This window comes from Centruroides sculpturatus, unplaced genomic scaffold, assembly GCF_000671375.1.
Source record: "Centruroides sculpturatus isolate CEXI.00-Female unplaced genomic scaffold, Cexi_2.0 scaffold169, whole genome shotgun sequence".
NCBI classification, from domain to species: Eukaryota; Metazoa; Arthropoda; class Arachnida; order Scorpiones; family Buthidae; genus Centruroides; species Centruroides sculpturatus.
In genome coordinates this window covers 759,390-778,545 of record NW_019384492.1, presented here as the reverse complement: position 1 = coordinate 778,545, position 19,156 = coordinate 759,390, and the positions used below count along the sequence as shown (strand labels likewise).

Sequence of the window (19,156 nt, the reverse complement as noted above, 5' to 3'; positions counted from 1 at the left end):
AAATTGTCCAATGTTATTGTAACTATTGTCGATCGTCAATATTGTGCCCAAGGTTACTTTATCTCTATGAGCTACATTCTAGTCCAAAACAGCTTTAATATTTAACGAATTTCATTTACGAAGAAGAATAAATGTGATAAATGTCTTACACCTTCGATATTAGCAATAAACTCTTAACAGTTTCATCACTCTGAAGCTCTCGGCAAATTATTTTCGTCCAGAGAATTTCGGAATTTTTCAACTTAAATCTTATGAAAATAAATCAAGAAAGGTCTACTGAAAGAATTACTCTGTTTACATTTAATTATTCCGTAACTATATTTAAATTTCCAAATAAATTTAGCATTTAGAGGGACAACTTTTAAACATTGAGCGTGTCCCGGGAGTCTTAATCTTGTGCAATTTTTAAGAAAATCTGTAAACAAGTCATCATAAATATTCATATATATTAAATGAAATTCGTAGAATAAGTTTTATAATTAAATTTAACAAAATGATTTTAGAAATTTTACATGCGAATTTTCATTTAATTTTCTGATTTATCTTTAAGTTATTTAATTATATTTTAAAATTTTTTAAAATGCGTTTTTATTATTTAAGAATGGAGAAAAGTTCAAGCTGAATATTAAGATTTTAAGTGTTTTTTTTTTTTATATATTTAAATGAAATTTTGGTTTAATAAAAATTAAATATTTATTAGATGCTTAAATGCATGTTTTTTATGTTTAATACAGAATTAATTTCCATAAAATTCCGGGACGAAAATAATTCCGTGATTTTATTTCGAGTTACAAAGTAGTTACATAATGGAGGCTGCTTGCATGCAGTTATACATCACCGTGATTTTGTAATTTACCACTCGAACGTCGATGTAAACTTCAAATTTTAGACATTTTATATAAGAAATAAGTTTTACTCCCTCAAAATATATATATACAGACGGAAATAGTATCTATATTCAACTTTTTGATATTTTAATATCGGACATTTTTCGATTTTCGTGAAAGTCGATGATCTGAAAATAAGATTTGAGTGCTGCAATACTTCGGTAACTTTTCTTATTTAACAGAAAAGCTTTCGTCTTGATAAAAAATTGATATTTTGGTGTAATATTACAGGCTATCGTCGTCCTAGCGATAATCGCTTTCCAGCAAAGAACAGGAGGAAGGAGGAAGGAAAAAAAAAAACAGGTTATAGAATTCTGATTCCGTTTTAATCGATCTTTATAAGAATCGGTCGATCGAATAAAAGGAAATATGTCAGTTTTAATTAATGGCGATTCGACACGATAAACTTAGTTTACTTCTTTACAAAATCTCGATTGTGTAAACTAAGTATGAACGTGGTGGAAATTAGTTAAAAAATTTAGAGGGGATGGCAAGATAGAAATGATTTCGAGTGTTTCTCTATTGGTATTTTTAGAGCGTGAAATCGATAGATACACAAAGTAATCTTAAAAGTCTACTAGAACCGATTAAACATTCATGTAAGTTAATTCACTCATTTACATAACTGAGCGAAATCGTATCATTAGTCGAATAGTACACAATCACACGATCAAACAGTTGACTAAAAATCGTTTCCTTGCCATTTTATTCGTTAAAAACACGCTTCGAAAGAGTTCTAAATTAATTTAAGTACATTTTAAATTCGTTTTAAAATAATTATGAATAAAAAGCGTTTCAAATTAGAAATTTCTCAAAAGTATTCTTGGTATCGACAGTGTCTTTACTACTTAAATTAATTTTGCATTGGTCAGTCATTAATATTGATTAAAGATCGATTTAAAGGTCAAAAATCTATAAATGAAACTTTCATTAGATGACATTTTTCATTAATATTTAGTGTATTTTTGGTGGAAATTTATTAAATAAATACTTTACAGAATTAAACGGACTTGGGAATTAAAAAGATGCGTATGAATAATCAGGATTAAGACCTCATAGCGATAAGAATACATTACGACATTGTCTTTTTCTTAAGTGTTTTTAGTAATGTCTGGATGGAAGTCGACAAAATTGCTAGTTGCTAATGACCCCCATTGAGACCTTTTCATTCAGTACAATACTGCAATTCTCAGTGAGGATGACGTTCTCTATTGCGTTTTTCTTTTCTTTTTGTAGGATGGCAAAAAGTAAACGAGATAATAAAATAAAGGAACTAAAAATATCTCACCTGATATCCTAGATGATTGTGATCTTCCGGTAATATGGCGATGAGTAGCGAATGAAGAAAGGCCATTAATACTCCCAACGTGACACACAGACTAATTTGCATGGGTAGAAGTATATAGAGAGAATAAGTATATAAAACAATCCAACTAACGGCATCGACTGGGAGACGAGGTAACGGATAAAGCCAAACGTCGCAGAAAACGTGGCCGACTTGAACTAGCCACATTAAATACGGTATAAAAGTCCAAAGAAGTCGAGGTATGCTCCATTTCCACGTTAATATCAACAAGATCACTAGCGAGACGAAGAGGACAAGTAAAACTATCAACTGAGGAAGTTTCTGCTGTTGGTAAGAAAGGCCGTATAAAGTTAATAAAGTCAAGTCGACGACAATAACAATTATTAGGAATGACTTGAGTTCGCTGCATTTCTCGTTCTGACAGAACTGACGATAGAGCTGTTCCACTTCCTGATCTGCAAAAGCAAACTGTATACAGGAGGGCAAATAACGTTGAAAGCCAGTGGTGTCGATGCTGAGAGTGGTATCGCCTCGCCTGAGCAACGAAGAAGAACGTTTAGGTAAATTACGTTTACAATCCTCATCACATTCTACTTTTCCGTCTTCTAAAGCTATGATCACTTCCTTAGTAGTCTCCTTGTCCACCATATTTCACTCGTTTCTGTTTGTCATCTTCCGGTACAACTGCAAATGCAGAAAATACACATAAAAAAGTCATTCTTAGTAGCAAATTTAGACTGCCAATACAATAAAAATTTCCTCAAAAATATGCTAATGATTCCTCCTTCTTCCCCTGCAAAGAAACAAGCTCGCGAGGAAAAAAAGCACGTTTATCTATCGAAGTTATTGACACTCCTCTTTATTCAAACATTATTCTCCGCATCATTCTTATCCAAATATCACATTCCTCACTTTATAAATATATTCAGACAAAAGTTGTTACCGAGGAAACGTGACGTCAGACTCCCGGAAGAAATCGTGTGACGTCAGTTGTCACGAACAACCCTGGCATTGTGACCTCCACCGGCTATTAACAAATCAATAAATAATAATATCGAATTTTGAGCAACTATTTCGGATCTTCTCCGTTGACATTTACCTGTTTATCTAAATTTGTGACCGACGATATTCCAATTGATAACATCATCAAGTCGAGAGAACTGGCAACTATCCAAACTATTTGAACCTAAATTACTCTTGGGAGAAAGGCGTGGTTCAATTTGTTAAGCTAGGAATGACCAATTTTATCTCGATAATTTGAAAATTTCGTAACTATAATACGGAACTTAACGTTTATTAATTCCTTTCCATATGGTTGATCCTCCGCTTAATCTATCAAATGTATGCACACTTTTAAAACGCGTATGCTCTATCTTAATTATTTATAGAAAAATTTTAATTATATTTTGCAACTTTAAATTAAAATCTGTGTAGTAAGCAAAGAAAGAATAATCCCCCCTCTTTTTCTTAAATGTAATGCCAAGTTTGTTAGTGTGAAAGGCATTAGATGTTGTGTAGCTTTTAAGCTTTTTCTTCAAATTTAAGTACCTTTTGACAAAAAGACTAATTTGCCAAGTCTGATCGATAAATGCAGCTAATGCGTTCATGATTAACAGAGTAAATGGGAATAAAACCTGTTCGTCGACCATCCCAGTCACAGTAATCGAAAGTAACCGAAGAGACGTCGAAGGTCCGATATCCATACAGTGCAGTTATGCGTAAATTACATCTTGTCACACGTTTCACGCTTTGTTTCGTAACATAAAATCACCGTTCTATCGTCCCAGACATATAAATTATTACAGGAAAAATATATTAAAAGATAAAATACTCGCCGGCGAAAAGGAAAAAGTAACTTGGAGATGGTAGCAATATTTGCAGAATAATAATTAAACGAATATCGTTAGTAATTTTTCGCTATCGTTTATTTAACGGAGATGTATTTACGTAATTTTTTTTCCCCTGTTAGTTTAAAAACTGGAGGGTTGAATAAGAGAAAGATCGCCTGTCAAACAATCGTCGTCTGTAACAAAACATGGCAGAGAATGGGAATGGTCCGTTACACAATATATATTAAAGGCTTACCTGTTATTTGAGATTCTTATTAAAAGTTATCCTCGTGTATTTGGAAAATTTTCTCCACTTCTTTCACACATCATCGTCTGTTTCTCATCGACCGACTTCTGTGGCTTGGGGATCGACATTTACGCTATGGAACGAATCCACTTCTCAGTGGGGGGGAAACCTTAGCAGATGAGACGAAAGACAGAGGGAGCAATGCTCAACCAAAGACGATTCTGATGGAAAATCTATTGATTCACTCACTGCCATTTTATTATATTTATCAATAATTAAAAAATTTATATCGATCCTCCAAGGATACCAGACAGACGTTTGGGTTTGTGCGCGGCGCTTCATCGATTAAAGGAACAGAAAGATACATATATATATATATGTGTGTGTATATAAAAAAGAAGAAACTATTTTTGGTTAATAACGTACCTCTCTGATTATAATTTAGGTGTTACCACTTTAAAAAAGAAAGTTACGTTTATCTTTGGATTTCTCTTCTTTAACTAAATGATAGAATGCCAACTCTAAATAGAGAGTTTGAAAGGAATGAATGTTACGATGAGTGTTTAAGGTGAATTACAGAGTCGGATTGAGTTGTTGCCAAAAATAAGGTGTTTTCAGTTTAGAAATTCTATTTTTGTTGATAGCAAAAGTGATATTTAATTATAAAATATAAAAATTATCGGCCGGCGATTACATCACAATGGCACTTTTGATCTTTGTGAATTTTATTTATAAAATTCTTCATTGATATTTTATTTAATAGATATAATAATAAATAATTAAAATTATTATTTTTTTAAGATTTTCTTTGGGAATTAATCTTACCGTATTTAATTTTATTTGAAGTATGTTTTCTTATTATTATTAACTGTGGAAGTCGCTTAAGTGTTGTTAGGTAGAGTGTTTTTGTTCGTGTGCCAAAACACATTGGCACATCTGGTTGTCTGTTCTATTGATGAATGAGTTTGGTGATTGAGTGGAAAAAATGAATCTTTATTGGAAAACAGAAGCGAACGTCCCCTTCTATTGTTCGGCTGTTAAAGACATAAACATTAATTGTTCCTTAAGAAATTCTATTAAAAGAAAACATTATTCACGTCGAATGTATTGAGGTTCGGTCTCAATATTTGAAAAAATTTTTAACGTTATAATAATATTAGAAATATTAAATTTAATCATGCTTCCTTCTGTTATAATATATTATCATAATAATATAATATAACGTGTGTATATCGATAACTGTGACAGAAACAAAAACATAACTGTTATTTATGATTGTAAATGACATTCCAGATAAAAAATCTTTTTTCATTTTGTCCCTTTTTTTCGCCTGATGTTTTATATTCTGTTTCATAAATATGTTGTAAACAGTTCGATTCTCAAAATAACACTAGAAAAATTCCACAATAAAATATATTTTCGGTGAATTTTTACAATTTAAAAAAAATATATATATATAATTTATTTTATTTTATTTCATTACAGAATAATTATAAATTTTTGCAAAATATTACTCCGAGTTTGTAGAATTAATTACATTACATACTTCATAACAATTACTGTAAGGTTTCTGTATTGTATAATTTTCTGAGATTATAAATTTGCATATTCGTTTAAACAAAATCGTGTAACTTAATGAATTTCTTGTTAAGAAATGATTAATTAAATAAAATTACTGATACATAGATTTGCATATATGCGTAAGGGTGGTTTCAATCAATGAAATTTCACTTGTGGTTGCATGAATACACTTTTATGCTAAAATGTTCAATATTATGAAATTAAACCTTATTAATTTTAGATAATTAATTAATTTCGGGTGAAAGTTTGTAAAATAATTAACAAATATCAGAAAGTTATTAATTTTACATGATTAATTTTCAAGAAATATGTTAAAAATAAATTGAAGTTTGCTTATTTCGAAACGTTTTTTTTTTTAAGCTATCCGACTTGAAAATTAATCATATAAAATTAAATTTTCTTGATGCTTATTAAATATTAAATGCTAATTAAATGTGTAATAGTAATAATAGGTTTGTTAATTAAGGTTAAAATTAATTTTTTCCCCTTGCCATGTTTTGCGGCAATCAAATGAAATCCGTGAAATGAAAGGAGACATAACAAACATCTTTTGATCGATTGATCCCTGAGAGAATTGACATTAATTGATTGATTGATTTATTTCGAAATAATAGAAATGAAATTTAGTTATTCCGAAAATTTCGTAAGAATTTATTTTATTTTAAAAATTCCTTGCAAATGAGAATCTTCGTGTATATTACTTTGGCAATTCAGTAAAAAAAAAAAGCCAAGGTTCATTTCTTTATTCAGTAAGAAAATGTCAGAAAGAAAATAAAAGAGTAGAGAAGGGAGGAGGAAGAACACCATTCCAATTTGTTATTTCATTAATGAGGAATAAAACAAATTTTCTTGTTAATCTGACGAATTTGTTACAGATTTTTTTAATTAATTTTCTTTTTTTTTCACTTACTACTTCTATATTTTAGAATAAAATTAGAAATTATTAAAAATTTATATAAACTTCTCGACACAAATAATTAAACACCTGTAAGGGACACGAAAAGGTAACAAATATTTAACAGAAACATTTGCATAATTTCAATTTTTTTTAAATAAATTTACCCGAAATTTCGGCTAAAAATTATGTAAATTTTTACATAGGAAACTTTTACACAGAGAGAGAAGAATGGAGAATTAAAAATTATCGATAGTCAAACAAGTAACGAGGTGTAAAGAATAAATTATAAAGCTTTTATAAAGTTGATTTCGGGATAATTTTTTTTTAATATCTATCCATAATAAGCATTATATAAATATTTGTTGACTGAATACATCGCGTTTGATTTATTTATGGAAATCTTAAGCAGAATTGCAAATAAAGATTAAGAAGGAAAACGTCCATCATTCAAGTAAATACGCGCATCTAAATGGATAAAGCAAATACATTCCATTTACTCATTTAAAAAGCGAACATGTCCATAAATGATGAATCATAAAAACTCACTTTTTATATTTATTTGCTTTGTTTTTTTTTCCCAGATAAATTAATGTAAGTATTAATTGTTCATTTGTACGTATTAATCACTTATTAAAATAATAAATTTATTATTAAATATTAAATTCTAACCACGTTTAAATTAAAGTTACTCGGCTTAAACGTTCATAATCTTCTTTTTTAGCTTTGTTATTAATAATTATTAGTTTAAAATAATGCAAACGTTTTAAAAAATTACGTATTAACTTAATATAGCCTAATTAGTTAATTTGTCATTTTTTTCAAGTGTATACAGCGTGCAAATGAATTATAAAATTTGACATTTTTTTAATAATAATGACTTTCGATCATTTTGAAAATAATTGGAAAGTCGAAAACTTTCTCGAAGTCGATTCTTTCATTAAGAAAGCCAATCGATATTGAATTGAATCATCCTATAAAATGACTTTTAAAATCGTCGCCATTTTTTTTCTTTATCGTCTCTTTCAATTAAACAACTTTCTTGTCCCTAATTATTATTATTATTTTTTTTTAAATGGAATTTAATAAAAAAATAAATTCATTCTTCGTGTTAAAGAATTAATAAAAATTCAAAGGTTTTGCTGATAAAGTAACTCGATAAGTATAAAAATACGCAGATTATACATTTAAATCATGTTTCGTGATATAGAAAACAGTTTGATTCTTATCTGGATCTTTGTTTGCTCGTATATCTACAAGTTAAAAACAATAACGTGGATTTTATCTTATATTTCCTCCCTATTTTTTTAATGTACAAAAGACATTTATTGTAAAGCGTACATCGATTTTACAAATTTACAATTACAGCTCTGTATGTAGATAAGAATATTTTCATCAGTTACAAAGAAAAATACAGGATGCACGTATGTATGTGATGTATTCTCCTTTTGGAATCTAATATAATGTTGTTTTTATGGATTTACATGATTTATAGATCTGTTCTTTCTTTTTTTTTACTAGTTTTATTTTTTATTTTTTATTGATTGAAATAACATGAAAAGTTACCATTTTGTCAGCTCAAAAAATCGCTGTTGAAATTTCTTATTTTCTTATAAGTAATAAAATTTTATAGGATTTTTTTCTTTTTTAAATATAATTTTTAACTGTTTAGTTTATTAATACTGGTAGAATTTTTAACGGGTTTATACTGACTTTTACCGGAGTATTCCTGCAATTTAACCGTTAATTTAAGTGAATTTTAAATCGATTTTTTTCACAAAGTTCAATTTTTTTTTCCATTCAAAATGCATCTTAAAATTTTTTTCCTATCCTCAACGGCTTAAAAAAAAGATGGAGGCAAAAAATAAAATGTTATTTAAAGTTGTTGAAAGGAAAATTCATATTAAGAATTTGGGATTTATAATCGAATTTAAGAATTATTTTTAAACAGAAAACTTCTTTAATGTACTTCGATCCATTTTACTTTTTATAGTGGGATTATGAGAATAAGTAGGCCTATATTAATTCTTAAATTTTTAAGTAGTGATACTCCGGAGAATTAAATATAGATAAATAATGAGCAATTCTTTCTGATCCTCACTTGTTTGTTTGAGTAATAAATTAATAAATAAATATATTTATTAAATGATACAGTTTAACAGCTTTAAACAATGCATAATTCTAGATCCTTATTATTATTAAATATTTTGAAATTGTTCTAAAGTAATCTGGAACTCGCAAATTATTAAAAATGATGCGTAATTTTCTATAATGGTGAATGGAAAATGCCTAGTCGAAGTTAATGGTATTCTTGTGAAAATCATTAATTCGAAGATGTAGCTACAGGAGACAATTTATTGTCATTTCCGGCGGACAGGGGGAGCCACGTCAGTAGTCGGGCCGAATAAAATAGTAGTTTTTGTTCCCGTAGTAGCATCTAATGGAGACTTTGGGAGAGGAAATCAATTAGTGACTTTACATCTCCTGCCGTACTTCATTGTACTCACTCGATTCTTTTGTTTTAATTGTCGAAAGGAAAATCGGTATTAAAGTCTCTTTCTTTCGTTTAGTTTCCTTCTTTAAAGTATATTTAATTCTACAGACTTTGCATATTGATGAGGAAAGCGACACGACTTTAATTAACGCTTTTAATGAGAATAGAAATTTAGTAAAATGTAAAATGTTACAGAAGCAACATACGTGAGCGATGCGAATTAATTCAAGAGGAAAAAAAATTAAAGCAAACCAATGCTTTCAATATACTGTATTATAATGGCATGGATAACTTGGATAACATGAAACTTACATTTCACATTTTGTATAATGCAAATCAGCGTTATCCTACGAGCAAAATGGACAAAAAAAGGACTCAACGGAAGGCTCTTTAAGTCTTGTGCATTATTGTATATAATTTATTACATATATATACTTGAATATATAAGTGATATAGACTGATACGGATATCTATATATGTTGTAGGACATAACCTACCTCTCTCTTTCTCAAGAGAAATCTACATGCATACTTCTATAAGATTTCAACTATTAGCTTTATTAGAAAAGAGGTTTACAATATATATAGCCTATATATATGGGCTTTATTATAAAATCTAAAATTCTTTTGGAATAAAACAGTTTAGAAAGATAGAATTGTGGGAAGTTAGACTTTACAAAATTCAATGTACATTAAGTTGATCCACGTGTATTACTTTGTAAGCGTTTATCACGTTATTACTTATTAAACTATCTATTTAATAAGTTCAACAGATTATTTGAGAATGACACGAATAAATATTTTTTAATGAATTTAAATTCTTTATTTCTAAATAGGATTTTTTTTTCAGAGTAGTGGTAGCTTTGTCTTCCTCTTCTTACGTTTCACACTTTCCGTCTATTGCGAGGAGCAGGAATTCGTCTTCTTTTAAAGGTGTTTTTATAACATTTTCTAGGTCGTCCAGAAAGTTCTATTTGTTGGTTTCTAGATAAATATTCTTTGAATGATTTTGTCATCTGATATTTTCTGAAAACGTCTTACCCATTCGAGTCTTCTTTGTGATATCCATTTGTTGATGTCTCTGATTTTTTTTGCCATTCTTTAATATCAGTGTTTATTATTTTATCTAATTTTCTCGGAAGGATATTTACTTTATCTTCAAATCAAATTATTCATAAATAATTATTTAAGACAATATTTGCAATATTTATCATTTTAAAAAAAAACAGCAAAGAGTTGCGTAACTTTCCCGGCAACATTTAAAACTACGTGTGGCCTCATCTGTTAAAAATATTTTACCAAAAAACTTTTTATATTTTTAATTATTATAAAATGGCAAAAAGCTTAATTTTGAAGGTAATGATGAGTTTTACAGAAAATTTTAAATGTTAATAATGAGTAAAATCGTCATTAAGTTCGATCCAACTCCAGATATGGCACACGACCCTCCCCCTCTATCTCCCCACTCTCTCTACCTTTAACCACAGAAATTTACAGAAAAACTCCCCGAATTTTTTTGCATTTCTTGACGTTTCAAGGTTCCTCGAGTCCAAAAATGTAAAAATCTTGGGGGTTATTTTTTAACCGATAGCCATGCTTTTCTTCTGTTATATATAACAAAGCCGGAAAGTAAAAATGACGAACTCGTATACTAGAATGTATATAGTAAGTGTAGACCAAGTTATATAACCAATATTTCTAATAATTTGGTTTAATAGCAGTTCATATTACTGGTATTCCGTTAAACGAGTAAAATACGCAGATTTAAATCATATTTACATAAACTGACCTTCATTGTTTAAGTTTTAAATTTCCTCCAGGCATATTTGAATAATTGGAATGATTAGAGAAATTTTCAACGTAATATTTATTCTTAGCTAATTGTAAGAAACTTCGAAAATTAAAATTTGTGAATTTAAATATTTAATTAGAATAAGTTTTTGATAAATTATAATTTTCGAACTTGCATTTAAAATGATATTTTCGGATTTTAAACATGTTTATAATCAAATTTATCGAATAAGATAATTCTCAGATCATATAAGAAATCGTTATAACAGTTCGTTTACTCGTTTATTCGCTTTTAAAAGTTAAATGTTGTAGATAATAAAGTTTATATGAAAACATAGCAACAGGTTTGAATGAGAAATTTGATCCACAGTCAACATTTTCATCGCATTGCTCTCGTATATCTCATTCAACGATTTCTATCTGTGGCAGAAAAGAAACTTTTAATCGGCATCATCCTAACGATAACACGTTCCTTTCTTCCTAAATAATTGATATCTAGAAAAATTACAGTAAGCCATTCTTTTATTTCTTGCACCTCTTTACCTTCGATATGAATAATGCAGTATTCGAAACATTAGCTATTCTTCGTGAATACGATTAAAAAAGAAAATACATTTAATTACCTTTGTATAGAAAATAAAATCAAGATTTCTTTTCCGGTTTAAAAAACCAAAACACAAAGTATTGTAAGCTTTGAATATGTTAATTAGCCTATCACGAAATAAAAATACTGTATCACATAGTAATAATTAATCTGATAGTATCAGGGCTTGTTGTGGTCTTAAGCTGTAACATAACAAGCTCTTCTCCTCTACCAAATAATGGGACTATAAAAATATGAGGTGCTAAGCTGTAGATTCAACGCAAGGCTCTAAATTGCAGCTTGTTTAGCTTATGGGCACATCCGGCCCTGGTTGGTATTACACATTAAATTGTTATAACGTACTCGATACTACTCTAGTATAAATCTAAAGCTTATATTTAATACATCTGGAAAATTTAATCATAATATTAATATCCTATAATCTTAATGTTAGTAATTAAATATTATTAAAAGTGATATTATATAAAGTCATACTACGTAGGCCTGTATGTAAGGACTCATTTCTAATACTGTACTATGCTAACAAAAATTAGCAGAGTTGAATACTAAGAACACACTTTTAGGGAAATCAGTAGCAAACGTATTGAATAATAAGATATTCTATACATTAAAAAGAGTTTGTATTCGAAGATATCATTTGTGGATGTTATCAAATCGAATTTGAAATAGCCATAAACCGTGTTTTTTTTTTTCAAGCATTTTGTGTCTTGCATATTTTCGAAGAGATTGTAAATAGGTTAATCATATTTTAGGTTTATTACTAAGTTTTCCGGATTACGGGATTAATTCATGCGATTAAACGTTTTTATTTTCTCTATAAAACTATTAGCAAATTCCATTAAAAATGGTCGCATTTTTTTATAGATTAAGTGGAGAAATTTATATTTAATCGCACAAATTGGATTATAACATACATTTAAGCTCTTTTTTTCTATATAAAATCCATAACTTTTTGGTGAAACTTTTTCCTAGAAATAAGTCTAGCTACTGCCTATTTTGTCGGCAATAATGCCTTGTTGTCTTAGGCAACGATTTCTTATTTGAACAATGCTTTTTCTTCATTATTAGTACTTACAAATTTAACTACTTTTTTTTAAATAAAATTCGTCATTATGTTCAAAATCCAGCCTTTTTGTCGTTTGATAATAATTAATAACATAAAAACATTTTATAACAAATTCTCATAACAGATGGCGCTATATACAATTTTATTTATTATGTTTAATAATATAAAAGTTATTTTTCAAAATAAAATCTCATAACAGCCGGTAAAGTTACGCAACTCGTTGTTTGATTTTTTTAATTTAACAATTATAAAATTCACTAACTTATCGTATTTTCTGGCGTATAAGACGCACTTTTCTCTTAATAGTCTGTCTCAAAACCAAAGTTCGTCTTATATACCGAAGCTTGTTTTCAACTTTACAACTTTGATTAGACAGAATTGGTTATTTTATGTTTTCACCATTGCACGTAATTTCGTGTGAAATAGATAATAAATTTGGAATATAGATGACCGTAACTAATTATAAAAAAAGACTGATATTTTCCGTATAGTGAAATGGAACCTTTATTACGCCGGTTTCATTTAAAGCATCTCAGGCACAGAGTCCTTCCAGAGAATTGAACTACAGTCGACCCCCTATAACACTGTTGATTATTCCGTTTTATATGAATTCCGTGTTGTACGAGTCACTTAGATTTTACAAATACGTGTGCCGGGCTGTGAACAGTTCATGTATTTGTAAAATCTAAGTAACTCGTACAACATGGAATTCATATAAAACGGAATAATCAACAGTGTTATAGGGGACGACTGTATTTGTATACGGCAACGCAACAGATGGAGAGCGATCTGCCGAGACGGAAAACTTTATAAAAGAAACTACCTTCTATTTAGGTGTTACAAACGTGAAGAAAACTCCACGTAGCCGGCCCGAGCCACGTTGGCGAGGCTCAAACCTATGACCAACTACTAATGTTTCATGGTTTTATCCACTCAAATTGGTGGGCACACCAGTCCTTCCAAAAAGTCCACAATAGAAACTGTCCTCCTCAATTGAACAGAACTACCAATGCATAAAATAACAAAATTTTTTCGATAATTTTTATAAAAAATGGCAATATGGCAATCTATAATAGTAGGCCTATTGCATAATTCTATATGTGTCAACATATAGAATTAGGAGATCATTTGATTTGGAATATTTATTTAATCCTTTTTAAATTAAAAATACGTTTAATTAAAACGTAACATTTTCAAAGTTTGTTCAAAACTAATCATTGCCAAAGTGTAGCGTATGAAAATTTTATTTTATTTAACGAAATTACGCAAGAATATTCGTCTGAGAAAGTTATAATTATATAATTTACTTTCCATTTCAGCAAGTTAATTATTGAATTAATGATAGGTTGCTATTTTAGATCATAATGTGAATTATTAGTAAATAATTAATACTGTTAAGCCGTTAACTTGATGTTCTATATAATAAACGGTCTTTAATGGTTTTCTTTAATAAACTGTTTGAATGCTATCCATAATTTATGCATTTTAATTTTTAAAAGTTACATTTAAATTTCTTTTTATTCTTTAATTGATGGGTTTATTAAAATATGTAAAATTTATAATGAAAACATACTTTGGAAACCAAATTTGGGTCCCATTTAAGTAAGTTGTTTCTAAAGAAATCTTAAAATTTTTATTCAGTAATAGATAATATAAAACTTAATACAATAATAATTGTGTAATAAGAGTTTCTGGTATAACGAAAATACATTAAGAAATATATAATTATAGTCATTAATCAACCATTAAAACTTATCGAAATTACGGGTCTTATTTGTCTATTGGTTAATCCGGCATTGATTATAGTTAATTTAATCTATATACATATATTTAAGTAATTAAAAATTATTTTACGTGTGTTTTTAAAAGAAAACACAACACATTTGAAGACGTATTTTGTTACAATCATTCAAGACCCGATGCTTTTTATGCAGAATGATTTTCTACCTAAAAAAATGAATGAAAACAATTATTTAAAATGATTTATAAATAATGAAGGTTTTTTTTAAATAAGAATATTTATGAGAAATTTTATTTAAATAATATTTATGTGATAAGAATGAAAAATTATTACGTATTAAAATAATTGATATTTGAAATTACTCTTATAATGAGTCTAAAAGGCTGGATAGCTGAGACTGTCAAGATGTCAAACTACCGCTCTGAGGAATCCGAGATAGAATCCAGACCAACAACTTCTCAGGAATTTTTCATGGGCGGTCTGCCCGGATATGTCGGACACCGTCTCACTGTTCTGTCGCACCATTATGGGCATGCCCGAACCTAAGATGGAAAAAGACTCTTTCAACACCCATACAGCGGATAAACGAAAAAAAATCTGGCTTTTTAGAGTATAGCCATTTCCATTAACATACAAAATTTCTATGAATCGTAACATTTATATATATATAAAAAAAATGTATTCGACTTCAATAGACAATACTGTTTTTTAAAGGAAAAACAATTGAAAATGTAATAAAATCTTAATAGGAATGGAAACTGAAAAAATTAAAGTATGTATCCTGTTGAGAGCTTATTCAATGTCAAGTGAAGTAAATAATGTAATAGCTATCCAATTAGGTTAACTCTGTACCAACAAAAGTTTAAAAATGAATAGATTTTAACACATAGACACTACATTTAAACGTTGATACTCTTATAAATAACAAGTTTAATTACTGAGTCATTTCCTTTAGGAGCATCAGCTAAAAAGCTACATACAAAACACAACCTTTGTATCAAGAGAATTAACAAAATTATATATGTATATATTTTTTTAACAATAACTTTAAATCAAGGTTTATCAAAAATCCGGTTAAGTATACTTTAATATTATAATAAAGTTAAATTATTATACTCTCTTATTAAACAAAAAACAATTTAGTTTTTGTTTAATAAGAGAGTATAATAATAGAATTAAAAGTTATTGCCAATAAAGAATGAACTATAAAACAAGTATAAATTAACAATAGGCCTAAAGGTCTACTTTAAACGATTAAAATCTTGAAATGTTACTTCAGAATTATCAATAAACAAAAATAGACTTAAATGCATTAAATGATCACAGATAGAATGAGTTATTATTTAAATAACGAACTAGGTCAATGGAGACAGATTGTTTTTTTTTAATTTTTAATTTATTTATATTAATTATCAATTCTGAATATTTAATNTATATATATATATTACATTAACTTAATTATTGCGACAGATGGTATATAGCACTTGCCACTTTTTTACTTTTGGACGATACTTAATAAGTGCCCTCCAGTAGTCGAATAGATAAAGTCACCGAATTCCGGTAGTTAGTTTGTCGTGGGTTCGGGCATGGCCAACGGGCTAGCCACGCACAATTTTCCGGATTTTCTTTACGTTAGTAATACCTAAATAGGGGCTAGATTTACATAAAAGTCTTCCCAGGATGCATTCCCCTGGGCAGATCGCTCACGTGTCGTGTTACCCTAACCAAATAATCCAAACTAATTCTAACGAGCGATTACAGCAGACCCGCGGTAATCCGACAAACGTTTTGCAAGGCGGTGTCGGATAATCGAATTTGTCGGACTATAGAGTACTGCCACCGACCCCTTGTAATCTGGAACTTTTTGAAAAGTAGTACCTGACAAATTACATACTTATAAAAATAATGAGATCAAATCTATATGTACTACATAATATACAATATGGGACTTAATGAATTAAACAACACAATAGATAGTATAGGGTTTATTATAAAATTAACGTCATTAACGCTATAGCACTTGCAAAAAAATAATAACTAAACATATTGATGTCAATCAATTATATACAACATATGTAAGTATTTCCAAGGTACAGTACATACTATGTATGATCTTAATTTGAAAATGGATAAACAAATAAATTTATGTGCATGCAAATATTCATCAATTTTCTTTTGTTTTACATTGGCTAAACGCGAGAATAAGGCCTTGTCTCTCAGTTTCCTCAGAAGTAAAAGTTCGTTTCACGATACACCATTCTCTTCAGACCATTGCATATCGAGCTGCATATAGGCATGTCGGATTATAGGGGGTGCCGAATTAGACAGGGGCCGGATTACCGCGGGTCTACTGATTTATTGTGATATCGTCACAATTCCGGGCTGCAACATTTTGTCACAATGTTCTCAATTCTCTTAGTGGTGGTCTTGCCCCTGTACATCATACTTATACTGTTAGCGATAGAGTCGTGCCGGTCATCAATCTAACCCGTTTGAGGGAAAGGCAAATTTTGAATCTAAGTAACATGACTTCTGGTGCAAACCGGAAGTTCATATATAGTTAATCTGGACTTTCTGACCTAAGCTTTCCATATTTGGTTTCGATTTTCATCTATCTAACTCCTTTCTCGAAATTAAGGAAAGAGAGACAGTCAGAGGACAGCGGAAATTTATAGATTTAGTTTTTTAAAATTTCAGCCCAATAATCTATATATATATATATAATCGTGATGGGTTGATAATAATAAGCACAGAGCCCAAACGATTAGGAGTTGAAAGTTGAAATTTGGTACACAGTTAGGGTACGTCATGAGAACGCACACTAAGAAGGAATTTTTGGAAATTCCCCCGCGGGGGGGAAGAGAGATGGTTAAGGATTACCCCGAAGAACTCGGCTTCTACTGTACTACAGTATTTTAGATGCGGTATTTTGCGCTTTTGCGGAAAATCGAACATATTTTTGACCCATCTAAAATTTCTGTAATTAGTCTTGGAAGAGGGGGAACCAAATTCTTACATCCGGTGAAAACGGGCAAGATCAGCTATAATTTAATGATCTTAATCTTCGCTATCGTTACTTTTTGCTCGAGCAGTGCTGGGCTCATCCGCTAGTTTTCCATAAACGCGATATTTACTAGAACATACTTCCCACATAGTTTGTAAAATCTGCTGCCAAAATTTAAACACTTTATTATCACATAAAAGCAATTATTCTCACATTTTCACAAGATTTTTTTTATTTAAACAATTCTTATATGAACGTTAAGGTTAGCAACTTCGATCATATGCGGGACTATCACAATCTGTCTAACACGGATCACTTTACAAATATTAATAGTAGTCCAGTATTAATTAGTAGTCGTTGAGCATCCTTTCTTTTGGGAGGAGGTCAACGACTACTTTTGGTCGAATTACTTCAATCCCTTCCGCAACAGTCCTTCCTTCTATCGGACCAAGCGGTGTGGTGGCATTCGAAGGTTACCAGCGAGCACAAAATATGATTTAAGTGCTTTCCAGGAAAATTCCTTGTTGAAAAAATTTTCCTGGAAAGCTGGAAGAGAGCAAAAATAGCACCAATTTCCAAGGCAGACAAGCCAGAAGAATACAGATCTATATCATTACTCCCAGTGATGGGAAAAGTTCTGGAAAGACTTTTACTGGACAGGATTTATTGGCATCTTGAATCTAAACAACTTCTTAGTGACCGACAATTCGGATTTAGAAAACGAAAATCTACAGTGGAGGCCATAGCTACGGCAATTTCCAAATCAAAAACAGCTTTAAATATGAAGCTTGTATATTTAAAGCTGTTAAAAGTGAAAAAAGCTTTCGATTCAGCGTGGTGCCCGTTAATTCTACATAGACTTAGAAAGTTTCCATGCCTGGAAAATCTCTTTTACATAACCAAAGACTATTTATCAAACCGAAAAGTGACTCTTAAATCGGGAAGCCTGAACTTTGACAACAAATACAGCAGAGGTTATCCACAGGACTCTTCATGTTAACCTCTGCATTGGATTCTCACACAATAATAACTGTACCATCTGTGAACTTACAGTTGAAAGTGAACATTATCAGAGGCGAACTTAACAGTGGGCGCACTGTTAACTTTGCTTCTGATTAGACTTTCGATGCAAAGTAGCGTCCTCTAATCAAACACAAACTTGTTTATTAGCAATCTTTATTCTTTTCTTATACGTTTGTAAATCAGATCTTTGTATTGTTATTACTCAGTTGTGCAATATGAGTGTGTACAGTTTGTACCGTAAATAAAAGATTGATGATTAATTGTCTCGGAACCATTGTCTTTCCCATCCCCATCGCGAACAAGTCCCCATTACTTATTGCCAGGAACGCAGTTCGAGTTGCGGGATGCTGACCACCCCCTTTTTCCCGGATGCGGACCCGCTGTCTCCGAAGGATTAGGTTACCTTCCTTCGAATGTAAATTATAGAAAATGGTGTTTTTCTTCCCTTTCAGTCGCAATCCTCTCCCAAGGCTTTTTCTTTATACTTTTTAGATTTAGACTCGGGATTAGGAGATCGTAAAACCTCTTCACTCACTCTCCTTTCCACGCATCTACGATCGGAAATGTCATAATTAAATTTTACAGCACCTAATTTCTCCACTTCCCCGACATCGCACAATGAATATATTACCCATCTATTGGCGTACGTTCGGTGGTCCATCCCCACTATCGATGAGTGTGGTCCCGGT

The 19,156-nt window shown here is 30.1% G+C and overlaps 1 protein-coding gene across 1 annotated transcript in view; it reads right to left on the bottom strand.

Annotated features, from left to right (window-relative positions):
• Positions 1-4,592, bottom strand: part of LOC111621814 (adenylate cyclase type 3-like) — a 68,470-nt gene extending 63,878 nt beyond the window's left edge. The window contains 2 exon segments of the mRNA XM_023364061.1: positions 2,176-2,877; positions 4,279-4,592. Coding sequence (XP_023219829.1) covers positions 2,176-2,841 — 666 coding nt within the window. The 5' untranslated portion in view covers positions 2,842-2,877; positions 4,279-4,592.
• Positions 4,593-19,156: the final 14,564 nt, after the last annotated feature.